Raw genomic sequence first — 13351 nt, forward strand, 5'->3', positions numbered from 1 at the left:
GAAAGGGCTGAGCACCTCTACGGTGGTATGGATTGCCCTCAACACCTATGAAAGACAGAGTTGTGAACACCCTGCACCTTGCAGGATCAGGCCCTAATTTAAGGGGCAAGAGAGCAGGAACTTTAAAAACGTTGCTGAGCCTGGACATTATTTTAAAGCTGTACAAAACAAAATAACTTTACTTTGATTACAGAAACAAATTTCTGGAAATTTTCTTACACACACTCTTCTTTACAAGCATTAATTAAATACGGTCTAAAATACAGTTTAAGAGATAGAAAAACTATCTCAGCAAAGGGCTCAATCCTGAGAGATGCTGAGTACCTTCGACAGGTTGCTGAGCTCCCTTCAATAGAAATTGAGGGCACGTAGCTCCTTGCAGGATAGGGTTACAAAATGTATTTTTTTCTTTATTTCACAAACAAGTGAAGGACAACTAGATGAGCTAGTTATTTTGCTGCTTCATATGCGAGCTTTTTTTAAATAAACCCAGGTGACTTTTTTAAAATGAGGATAAAAATGCAGCAAGATTAGAAGCCCTATTAACTTGAACACTAAAATTACCCTGTGTATATGCTTATCTTAATTACGTTTAGATGAAAACCATTTGCATGTAAGGTGACCTTCAGACAATTTTTGTTTCTTTCATATTATTCTGACTTCCTCTTTTGTTGGCTACCTACTTGGTCTGTTAATATTCATTATGTTTTGTATCCACAAACTACTATAAAAAGGAGGATCTTGCTCCCACTGATTTCAAATGGGTTTTTTGCCATTTGTCAAGGATTGGCCCTAAACAATACACACTGTTTAGTGGAATCTCTTCTTGTAAACACACACACCACACACACATGCAATCCATTACATAGCACTTTATTCCCAGTATCAATGTTCTATTTTGCATTTTCTGCCTAATATGAAAGGAATTTAAACAAAATAAATTCAACATTCTAGTAAAAAAATGGATTTAGTCATCACTATTTCACACACACTTTCATTTTTTAGACAATTTCCCTATGCAGTCAGATGAATATCTTCTTTATAATCTGCTCATCTAAAAGAACTCCAAAATACACAATTGCATGTTGGCATCTACACTGGGTATGTAACCAAGAGAAAATTGCTAATATAGGCAAAAGGAATTCCCTTCTTTTGACTGTCAGGAGTAAAGTAACTATCAAAAGCTTAATATGGATGGTCCACTTTGTACCTTATTTATCAGCAAAGATACAGCTAGATCAGTGCGCAGTGGACATTATGATGCTGTTTCCATAGTGTAATATAGGTGAATTGCTTTGGCATAATGATCAATGACATCAGCATACAGATCTCATTCTGCTGCTGACAGTTTATTTAAAAAGAAAAAACTGAGCAAAATTTTTTGCTCATGTATATTAAAAGCAATGGCCTAATACAGGTTTGGGGACACTTCACAGTTAATCTTTTGCTATGTTAAAAATTATTTTCTCTTTCTTACCCAGTTTCTAATCCACAGCAGAACTTTACCTCTTCATCTAAAACTACTTGGTTTCTTTACCAGCATCTTGTAACAGACTTTGTCAAAGTTTGGACTTTGTCCAAACAAGTAATGTTCACTGATTCTCCTAAGTCCATTATTTTGTTTACACAGTTACATATTTATAAAAGAGACATTTTCTTTGCAGAAGTCATGCTGGCTTTGCCTATTATATCATGATCATCTATGTGTTTTATAGTTCTATTTTTAATTATAAATTTAAATTTACCTGGTATTTAACTTAGGCTCACTGGTCTGTAATTCCCAGTATTCCGCTACCTTCCCCTGGGTGTTTTTATTTAATTTTTTTTAAGTAAAGTTCACTCTCCATACCCTTTCAATCCTAAATCTTCCCCATTGTGACTACAAAGAGTAATGCCAGTTGTGGTGATGGTTTTGTACTACTGAGGCCTGGTCCCCACTAAGTCCCCACTTCGGACTAAGGTACGCAAATTCAGCTACGTTAATAATGTAGCTGAATTCGAAGTACCTTAGTCCGAACTTACCGCGGTCCAGACGCGGCAGGAAGTCTCCCCCAGTCGATGCCGCGTACTCCTCTCGGCGAGCTGGAGTACCGGCGCCGACTGTGAGCACTTCCAGACGCACTTCCAGACGCGATAAATCGATCCCGGAACATCGATTGCGTGCCGCCGGACCCTCCGGTAAGTGAAGACAAGGCCTGAGACCTATTCGGATAAGGACAACAAACCTTTTACAGATGATGATAACTTTTGGTCAGTATCAAGTTGAGGTGGGTTTGAACAGGCAGCCTGGAGGTGACAGGATCTATATGCAATGACTAATCCCCTGAGACATCCAGTTTCCTGAACTAGAACTCCCTTAAAGCTGGTTCCTTAACCTATTCTCTTCCAGTCATGCTACTATACACTTAAGATGATAAGAAAAGGGGAGCATCCTAAATTTTCCATTTAAATCCCCAAGAAATGGAACAGTCATAGCAGAAAGTCACTGATCATGAGCTGATCTACAACACAGGCTTCCAAAGGCAATCCTACAAAAACAGAAATAGGTGTGAAACTATTCAGACCTATGTCAATATCATACTCTGCCTGTTGTTCTTCATAGAATGAGAACAGACAGGCATTTTTAACATACATGGAAATTGGATTTCTCATTGTATTGGCCATGAATGTGTGTGGAATAAAAAAACTGGACCTATATACCTGCGGTTGAAGAAAAAAGATGTCCATGCCTAATATACTGGAGAATGATCCATCCTTTAAAAAACATGTTATCTTTGTAATGCTGCCAAGGTCAGTGTCAGTTTGAGCAATTAGCCACTTAAGTGTGAATCAGATCTGCCAAAGAGCTATTTTCTTTTTGCATAAGTATATTTGTGTGTCTGTGTGTTGGTGTTCATGCATCAGTGGAATTTGGTTGTTCATGCCAGGTCTCCTTATCATGCTTTTCTGCCTCTTTGAACTTGCACATTCCTCCGCAATATGAAATGGACATGTGTCTGCTGATAATGCCAAGATACTTGTGTTCATAAGGAATGATTTTGTGTAACTTGATTGGAAATAGCTTATTATATGTCCATTTCAAGCTCATTATATGACCCCTTCTGCCTACATAATGTTGCAGAAGCCATCCCCTCTAGGAAGTACTGATAGATAGGGGTTGCGGCAAGGAACAAAGTCACAGTGCTATATACCTGACTCTACTATTTCCTGTTCCCTAGCATTTGTAGAATTTTTCAGTGTTATATCCCATTCTGGTTAGCTTACAAGCAGGAAAAGCAAAATTCCAAACAAGGATATTTTTCTAAGAAATAAACAGAAAAAGTATACACAATATATAGTATGAAAGTAAACAAGATATTCCAGGTAAAGACAGAAACAGTGTGAAATTCCTTTCACAACCTTTCAGAATGCAGGAGTTATTGCCATTGGAATTACCTGAATGAATACCAATTAGAGAATTTCACATATCTTAAAAACACTGACAACTTATTGGGAATTTACCATAATCTATGCTAAAAAGCATATTATGTTTCAAGCAATACATTTAAACAGCCTGTTTAGAATTTACAGATTTTATTAATTTCCAAGTAAACTTAAGGCTCGTGAAAGTAAAGGATCAACATCACTATCTTCAATCAAGTGTTGTGTAAGCAGGCACCGTGCAAGCCCCCCAATATAGCTCTCCCAAAGAACCTCAAAATCTGGAACTAGTACTTCCCTTGTACTACCTGTCTTGCTCGAGCAAAGATTGTGACAAACTGTGTGGAGATTTTATTATGCTCTTAAATACGGTCTCAACTGAGACCCTTTACATTTTCACTAGCAACTTAAACCCAGAATGCCAGAGGAGAGAGCCTGTTGTACTTATTCATAAGCATCTCCTAACCCCTAGACTTTGTTGAATAAACAGCTTAAGTAATTTTATCTAGAAGCTAAGATGGTGTGATCCTATTTACTTAGAGATTGGAGACCCAATTCTCACTTGCAGACAGTGTTGCAAATCACATCTCCATTACAAACATGGCAGCTCTGCTAAAGGGGGAATTCAGGTGCCTAGGATGACAAGCAGCATCTTCCCTTTGGGGATTCCACCTGAGGCTAGGTCTATACTACCCGCCTGAATCGGCGGGTAGAAATCGACCTCTTGGGGATCGATTTATCGCGTCCCATCGGGACGCGACAATCGATCCCCGAATCGGCGCTCTTACTCCACCAGCGGAGGTGGTAGTAAGCGCCGCCGACAGAAAGCCGCAGAAGTCGATTTTGCCGCCGTCCTCACAACGGGATAAGTCGGCTGCGATACGTCGAATTCAGCTACGCTATTCACGTAGCTGAATTTGCGTATCTTAAATCGACTCCCCCCTGTAGTGTAGATGTACCCTGAGAAGGGCAACCTTCAAAATCATATGGGGCTCCACATCAGCATATGGTGCCCCATCAGCAGTGGCTACTTGAGAGATGACCTGATTCACCACACAGCCGCACTCTTCCTGCACCCAGGACAGGACCTTCAGCAGAGCAGGAATTGCAGGTAGATTGCATCACTTTGTCCCTGCTCTTCATGGGCTTTCTGCCAGAGAAAGAAGGAGTGACACACAACCTTAGTTCAGTGGCAGAATCTGGTAAGTGAATTCTACCCAGTATTTTCAGGTTCTTAGTAAACTTCATTTACAAACTCCCTTCAACACAAGGCTTTTATATTTTGTTGTATCCAAAGAGCTCTGCCTCTTTCCCGTTTAATAAACAGTATATATGCAGAATGTTCCTTCCTCCATCTCGCCTATATCCCCATTTTTCAACAAAGTAGTGTTGTAAAAACATGCATTCCAGGAATAAGTCTAAGACATAAAAAATAACTATTCCATTCTTTCAATAATTAAATAGGAAACTTTTTTATTTTTAAAAAACAAAGGTTTGACTTTTCCCAAATACCTCTGAAATTAAACCAACACTGCCTTTCAAAGAGGAGGTAGAAAAATGTTGGTAATACCATTTTGTACGTGATCTAGATATCAAGACTCAATCATAACCCATTCTTCCTCATCTGGCATGTGGCTAATGAGTGATGTCCAAAAGCACTTATAATGATAGCTGTCTAATTGTATCCTAGATCTGGCATAAGCTGAGGATGGTGACAGAAAGAAATATGGCAATTCTAAGGCCTGATCCAGTTTCTACTAAAGTTAATGGTCAAACTTCTACTGATTTCAATGGTCAAGGATAAAGCCCATAAAGAGGGACAGGTCAACAAAAAAGGCCAGAATATCTTCCAGATATCAAATTGAACCAAATCTGAATTTTTAAAATAAAATGTTCCAAACTTTTTAGTAAATGCAGTACGTTCTTTTTCTCTTTCTCTCTCTCTATAGCAGATGACAGGACCTTTGGCACACACAGGCAAATCTTACATACCAGTATTCCTGTTCTGAGAGTTCTGTTCGGTTAGGGATGCTTTTCTTTCCCAGAATATTAAGGCAATTCTGGTAGAACTACATCATAAACATAAGTACATTTTGATTATGCTATACAGGTTTACATGTGGTAAGGGGAAACCTGATAGGAGAGCCAAAAAGTCTGAAAGGCACACACTGAAGGGCCACTCACATCTTACTCACATTCAAAGAAAGAAGGCGGTACGGAAACAGAAAGACACAAACAAAAATAAATTAGCTACAGCTTTCTACTCTCCAAGTCTTTTCCTTTCCTTTTTTCCCATTCCTGTCATTTCTCCTGTTCTCCTATCTCAATGTCTTGTTCCTGAGTTCTGTATTTCTATAAATATGTAAATATCTGTAAATATCCTTTTTTCCTGCTCTCTGCTCATGTTCACCCCTTTATTGTACTGTTTTCCCATATATTCCATTAGAACTTCTATTGCCTCTTCACATTACTGATGTACTTTTATATCCCAGAAGATTTTGCATGTGTGCATGCCCCTGTCAGTTATGCTAAAGAGGACACACACATTTTTTTGGGTGTAAAGATGGCATTTAAATCATCCACTAGCTGTGCTGTCAGAAGCAGAGGAAAGATATTTTTAGTGACTAGGGAAGAAATATGATGGAGGTAGAGAGAGTGCTACTTAGAGCAGGTGATAAAAGTACAGGCATCAGCAAGGCAGCGTGGCAGAGAAAGGAAGTTGGGTCATTGACAGTGCAATGGGATAGTCTTGAGTACTCTGCTGTACTTTAACTGAAGGGTGGACGCCAAAAACACCTGATGGTAAGGAGAAAAAATATGAGAAGCAAATGAACTAAGGCCTGGTCTACACTAGGCGTTTATGTCGAAGTTAGCGCCGTTACATCGAATTAACCCTGCACCCGTCCACACTGCAAAGCTATTTAGTTCGACATAGAGGTCTCTTAAATTCGACTTCTGTACTCCTCCCCAACGAGGGGAGTAGCGCTAAATTCGACATGGCCATGTCGAATTAGGCTAGGTGTGGATAGAAATCAACGCTAATAGCTCCGGGAGCTATCCCACAGTGCACCACTCTGTTGACGCTCTGGACAGCAGTCCGAGCTCGGATGCTCTGACCAGCCACACAGGAAAAGCCCCGGGAAAATTTGAATTCCTTTTCCTGTCTGGCCAGTTTGAATCTCATTTCCTGTTTGGACATCGTGGCGAGCTCAGCAGCACTGGCAACGATGCAGAGCTCTCCAGCAGAGATGGCCGTGCAATCTCAGAATAGAAAGAGGGCCCCAGCATGGACTGATCGGGAAGTCTTGGATCTGATCGCTGTGTGGGGCGATGAGTCCGTGCTTTCCGAGCTGCGCTCCAAAAGACGGAATGCAAAGATCTATGAGAAGATCTCTAAAGCCATGGCAGAGAGAGGATACAGCCGGGATGCAACGCAGTGCCGCGTGAAAATCAAGGAGCTGAGACAAGGCTACCAGAAGACCAAAGAGGCAAACGGACGCTCCGGATCCCATCCCCAGACATCCCGTTTCTACGAGGCACTGCATTCCATCCTAGGTGCGGCCGCCACCACTACCCCACCACTGACCGTGGACTCGGAGGATGGGATATTGTCCACGGCCGGTTCCTCGGACATGTTAGCGGACGGGGAAGATGAGGAAGGAGATGAGGAGGACGAGGCAGTCAACAGCGCTTACAACGCTGATTTCCCCGACAGCCAGGATCTCTTCATCACCCTTACACAGATCCCCTACCAACCGTCCCCAGCCGTTAACCCGGACACAGAATCTGGGGAAGGATCAGCCAGTAAGTGTTTTAAACATCTAAACATTTATTTTTAACAGAACAGGAATATTAAGAATAACAACAATGGGTTTCTCATGATTAGTTTGCCCTAGGCGCTTAACGTTTCAGTCCTGGGCAGTGCAACTATTGAAAAAAAATCTAACAATGTCCGGTTTAGCATGATTGTTCTGCCCAAGCCGCTCTACTGTTTAGTCCCTGCCAGTGCAGCTACAGTAAAATGTGGTCTATATGTCCGGGGATAGAGCAGAAATCCTCCTGGGACATCTCGAGGAAGCTCTCCTGGAGGGTAATTGGAAAGCCTTTGCATCAGGTTCCTGGGGAGAGCGGCCTTATTGGGTCCTCCGTGGTATGAAACGTTTCCGCGCCAGGAGACAATCAAGTACTCCGGGATCATTGCCCTGCAGAGCATGGCGGCATACGGCCCTGGTCTTTGGAGGCTTTCCCGAAGCATTCTTTCTTTATCAGTGTCTGAGATCCTCATCAGGGTGATGTCGCTCATGGTGACCTGCTTAGAATTAGGTAGGGGAATGTTAGTATTGGGACTGCTTGCCCGTTCCTTTACAGAACTGTAACCGCCGGTTTGCAGCCACGCGGTGGAGGCGGGAGAGGGGCAGCATACAGGGATCTTTCCCTGGGACAGCCGCGAGGGGGTGGGACAGGGGCAGAGTTCCTGCTTGCCGGATTGCTGGCAGCAGGGACTGGCATTGCTTTCAATGTGAAAGGAGGCCAGTGCTGCTATTAAAGTTTTAAGCAGCCACAAGTCTACGGCTTACCATGTCTGCCTGCTACACAAATTCCGGTGTCCTGCCCCGCTTCTCAGATCTGCAGTGCAAGACCCCAGGCACTGAATGCGAAGGCCGAGAATTCGACCTTGTCCTGAGTGTGCATGTGATAGGTGCTGTGCATGGTCTTGTTCACAGAGAAAGACTATGTTCTTTGTTCACAACTACATTTATCTTTCTGAGGAATTTACTCCCTTTTTCCCATTCCCACAGCCACATCTGCGACTGTCTCACAACCTAGCCTGGCATCACACTCCCAGAGGCTAGCGCAGATTAGGCGTAGGAAGAAGAGGACACGGGAGGACATGTTCTCGGAACTTATGGGCTGCTCCCGAGCCCAGGCAGCACAGCAGACCCAGTGGAGGGAGAACTTGTCCCAAATGCACCGATCACACATGGAACGGGAGGAGAGGTGGCGGCAGGAAGACCAGCAGGCGACTCAAATGCTGCTTGGACTAATGAGGGAGCAAATGGACACGCTCCGGCGCCTTGTGGATGTTCTGCAGGAACGGAGGCAGGAGGACAGAGCCCCGCTGCAATCTATCTGTAACCGCCCTCCCCCGCCACCAAGTCCCATACCCCCCTCACCCAAAGTCCAAAGAAGGAGGGGCGGCAGAGTCCATGCAAACTCTCACTCCACCCCTGCAGACTGCTCTAGTAGTAGAAGGCTCTCATTCCCCAAAATTTGACAAGTCCTTTCCTTCCCGCCTCACACAAGCCCCCGTCCAAGTTTCACCCCCCAGTTTCACGTGTAGTTGCTAATAAAAAATACGTTTCTGTTAATTACTGTTTCCATCATGTTCTTTTGGAGGAGAGTCTGTCTGAAGGGGAGGAAGGGGGTTGGTAATTGGACAGGACAGTCACCTTTAGCAGGGTACATAGGCGGGGGCAGGTCCAGCAGCAGGGCACATACACAGTGCAGTCACTAGTTACCCTGGTCAGTCTGGGAGGTGGTTTTCATGTTCTGTGGTGGGGGGTGGGTTGCTCTGTGACTTTGTGGCGGGGGAGGGCAGTTACAGATCTTATGCAGCGGTCCTTATCCTGGATCACAGAGGCACGCAGCAGGGGATCTGTAACCGTCCTCCCCCTGCCACAAAGTCACATAGCCCCCACATATACACAGTCCCGATCAGGAGGGGTGACAGGCTCCGTTGAAACAACCAGTCCACCGCTGCGGAGCCTGTCATTCCTGGAGTTTAGAAGCGTCATTTGCATCACTACACTACACCCGCTCCCCACCACAGTCTGCGTCCCAGGTTTAAAACATTCCCGCGAAAACAGTAATAAAGACAACAGTGTTCATTAACAAAGTAGAAGTGATTTTATTTCTAAACGTGTGTTGGAAGGGGGTGAAGGGGGTATGTAACTGGAGAGTATAGTCAACATTAACTGGGTAAAGAAACGGGGGCAGGTTCAGCTTCTCTGTACACAAACTTAAAAGTCACAGGTTACCCTGCTCACTCAGGAACCTAGCTTTCAAAGCCTCCCAGATGCACAGCGCGTCCCGCTGGGCTCTTCTAATCACCCGGCTGTCTGGCTGGGCGTAATCAGAAGCCAGGCTATTTGCCTCAACCTCCCACCCCGCCATAAAGGTCTCCCCCTTGCTCTCACAGAGATTGTGGAGCACACAGCAAGATGCTATAACAATGGGGATATTGGTTTCGCTGAGATCACAGCGAGTCAGTAAGCTTCTCCATCTCCCCTTGAGACGGCCAAAAGCACACTCCACCACCATTCTGCACTTGCTCAGCCGGTAGTTGAAGAGTTCTTTTTCACTGTCCAGGGAGCCAGTATAGGGCTTCATGAGCCAGGGCATTAGCGGGTAGGCTGGGTCCCCGAGGACGACTATAGGCATCTCCACATCCCCAAGAGTTATTTTGTGGTCCGGGAAGTAAATACCTTCCTGCAGCCGTCTAAACAGACCAGAGTTCCTGAAAACGCGAGCGTCATGAACCTTGCCCGGCCATCCGATGTTGATGTTTGTAAAACGTCCCCTATGGTCCACCAGTGCTTGCAGCACCATTGAAAAGTAGCCCTTTCGGTTGATGTACTGGCTGGCCTGGTGGTCCGGTCCCAGGATAGGGATGTGAGTTCCATCTATAGCCCCACCGCAGTTTGGGAATCCCATCGCGGCGAAGCCATCTATGATCACCTCCACGTTTCCCAGGGTCACTACCTTTGACAGCAGTACATCAACGATTGCCTTGGCTACTTGCATCACAGCAACCCCCACGGTGGATTTGCCCACGCCAAAGTGGTTCGCGACTGACCGGTAGCTGTCTGGCGTTGCAAGCTTCCAGAGGGCTATGGCCACTCGCTTCTGGACAGTCAGGGCTGCTCGCATCCGGGTGTCATTGAGCTTCAGGGCAGGGGACAGCAACTCACAAAGTTCAAGGAAAGTCCCCTTCCGCATGCGAAAGTTTCGCAGCCACTGGGATTCATCTCAGACCTGCAGCACTATGCGGTCCCACCAGTCCGTGCTTGTTTCCCGGGCCCAGAATCGCCGTTCCACAACATCCACATGACCCATTGCCACCGTGATGTCCTCGGCGCTGGGTCCCGTGCTTTCTGACAGGTCTGTGCTACTCTCAGACTTCAGGCCCTCACCACGGTGCCGTAGCCTCCTCGCCTGATTTATCTGCATCTGCCTCTGGGAAAGGTGGATGATAAGCTGCGAGGCGTTGACAACGGCCACAACTGCAGCGATGGTCGCAGCGGGCTCCATGTTCGCAGTGCTGTGGCGTCCGCGCTGTCACTGACTAGAAAAGTGCGCGAACTGATTTCCCGCCGGCGCTTTCAGGGAGGGAGGGCGGGAGTGATGGACGGATGACGACAGTTACCCAAAAGCACCCTCGACACATTTTTTTACCCAGAAGGCATTGGCGGCTCGACCCAGAATTCCAATGGGCAGTGGGGACTGCGGGAACTGTGGGATAGCTGCCCACAGTGCACCGCTTCCAATGTCGACGCTTTCCCCGTTAGTGTGGACTCACAAAGTCGAATTACTGTCCTTAGTGTGGACACACACGTTCGACTTTGCAATATCGATTCCAAAAATTCGATTTAAGTAAAATCGAACTACTCTCGTAGTGTAGACAAACCCTAAGATTTACCTTCCTCTCTTCAACCCACATACCCCCTCACCAAGAGAAAACACAGGACTGCTCAAGAAACAGTTTTGTTTTCTCTCAGTGTCATGTTCTCCTCTTCTGAATTTAGTTGTTCTTTTTCTTCCCCTCACCAATCACTCAATGGTGAAAGCCTCAAGAGGTGAAAAGTGGGTAGGCACTGCCTCTTCCCAACAGCCAAAAAAAAAAAAAAAAATACAACTTGATGCCTTGTCAGCTGTCTTCAACTGTTGTCAATTCCAGAATTTCTCTGAGGTGAAAGAGGTAAGCTAGGCATATGTTCTCAAAAATACCCTGAGAGCATGATAGGATATCTGAATGCAACAGATCACCAGAGAGCAGCAGAGAGACCTGAGAAAATCCTCACTTCCCACACCTCCATGCCCACATGTGTTTTTATCCAAGGTAGGGAGCCTGTTGAGGGGTCATGAGCTCTGTGAGTGGATTATGGAAAAATTCAACAAAACACAAGGTCAGAGAAGAAGAATTATCTGATTGCATTAGGAGGAGGAAAGGAGAAGGGAGACAGGAAGAAAAGAGAGGAAAGAGACCAGCCTTAAAATAGTGAATGAAAATGGAATTATGGAATTAAGGAAATAGAGGAGGTTACTTATTGTTCCTGAAGGTTCTGGCAGGTGTTTGTCTAACCTGCTCTTAAAAGTCTCCAATGATGGAGATTCCACAACCTCCCTAGGCAATTTATTCCAGTGCTTAACCACCCTGACAGTTGGGAAGTTTTTCCTAATGTCCAACATAAACCTCCCTTGCATCACAACCTTTTACATCAGTGGTGGGAAACCTGCGGCACATCAGGATAATCTGATTGCAGGCTGCGAGGCATTTTGTTGATGTTGACCACAAGGACATACTGGCCGCCGCTTCCCGCAGCTCCCACAATTCTCCAGTTGAGTAGAGCAAAATAATTACTTCTCATGTCTTGCTTACCACGCTCCTGCTAATAAATCCCAGAATGATGTTTGCTTTTTTTGCAACAGCATTACACTATTGACTCATATTTAGCTTGTGATTCACTATGACCCCCAAATCCCTTTCTGCAGTACTTCTTCCTAGACAGACATTTCCCATTTTGTATGTGTGCAACTAATTGTTCCTTCCTAAATGGAGTACTTTGCATTTGTCCTTATTGAATTTCATCGTCTTTACTTCAGACCATTTCTCCAGTTTGTCCAGATCATTTTGAATTTTAATCCTATCCTCCAAAGCACTTGCAACCCCTCCCAGCTTGGTATTGTCCACAAACTTTATACGTGTACTCTGTGTGCTACTATCTAAAGCATTGATGAAGATATTGAGCAGATCCAGACCCAGAACTGATCCCTGAGGGATCCCACTCATTATGCCCTTCCAGCATGACAGTGAACCACTGATAACTATTCTCTGGGAATGGTTTTCCAACCATTTTGCACCCACCTTATAGTAGTTCCATCTAGGTTGCATTTCCCTAGTTTATGAGAAGGTCTTCTTCGAGATCTATGGTCCCTATGTAGATTCCAGAAACAGGTGAGCATGCACACCATGTGCTGGAGCCAGAACTGTTCGTAGTAGTGCCCATTGACCCGCACATGTGTCATGTGTCAGCCGCATGACGCATCCAAGCTTTAACAGGCTGTGCAGATCAACGTCACTTCAGGTACCTCTTACCATCAAGTGATGGAGTCCGCATCAGAGGGTCTGGAGAGCAAGTATTGAAATCCAAAATAAGGACCACGTCTTGAAGAATCTACAGTGACAGTAAGTAACCTCCTCTTCTTCTTTGAGTGATGATGCCTATATAGATTCCAGACAGGGAAGAGTAGCGAGAAGTGTTCATCATGGAGGCGGGTGCAAAGACTCGCAAGAAGTCGGAGTCTGTAGGATGGTGCAGCTGACTGTCGCATACACCACCACCGCAGGGGCAATGGCATAGTGTGTGGCCACCCTACAAATGTCACAGTATTTCTGCAAGGAAGGCCAGCATGGCAGCATTTGCCCATGTGCAGTAGGCCGTGACTCCCAGGGAGGAAGGAACATGAGAGAGAGCATAGCATTTCTCAGTACAACAGGAGATCCATTTAGTGAGGCATTGTGAGGAGAGGGCACGGCCCTGGCAGCACTTTGCGATGGCAAGGAAGGACCAAGGTGAGGCATGGAAGACGCAGGTGTGTTGGAGATAGACTAAAAAGCCAGCACCTGGCAGACATTAAGAGAATGCAACAT

General features: G+C 45.1%; 2 protein-coding genes across 5 annotated transcripts in view; one reads left to right on the forward strand and one right to left on the reverse strand.

The window, feature by feature from the left end:
* ZNF407 (zinc finger protein 407) overlaps nucleotides 1-13351 on the reverse strand; it is a 449103-nt gene that overhangs the window by 279957 nt on the left and 155795 nt on the right. The gene's annotated exons all lie outside the window — the stretch shown is intronic.
* LOC135981033 (myb/SANT-like DNA-binding domain-containing protein 1) lies at nucleotides 6298-8740 on the forward strand. Its single transcript, XM_065582025.1, has 2 exons — nucleotides 6298-7224; nucleotides 8220-8740. Exons 1-2 carry the CDS (start codon nucleotides 6648-6650, stop codon nucleotides 8693-8695), a joined length of 1053 nt encoding a protein of 350 aa, XP_065438097.1. The 5' UTR covers nucleotides 6298-6647; the 3' UTR covers nucleotides 8696-8740.

Source organism: Chrysemys picta, chromosome 2 (assembly GCF_011386835.1).
Source record: "Chrysemys picta bellii isolate R12L10 chromosome 2, ASM1138683v2, whole genome shotgun sequence".
Lineage (NCBI taxonomy): Eukaryota > Metazoa > Chordata > Testudines > Emydidae > Chrysemys > Chrysemys picta.

What these genes read in the sequence shown, in the direction of transcription:
- LOC135981033 (XM_065582025.1), top strand. Translation starts at nt 6,648, where the DNA reads ATGCAGAGCTCTCCAGCAGAGATGGCCGTGCAATCTCAGAATAGAAAG. An exon ending in ATCTGGGGAAGGATCAGCCA is followed by an intron (nt 7,225 to 8,219) that starts GTAAGTGTTTTA and finishes CCATTCCCACAG; the next exon opens with CCACATCTGCGACTGTCTCA.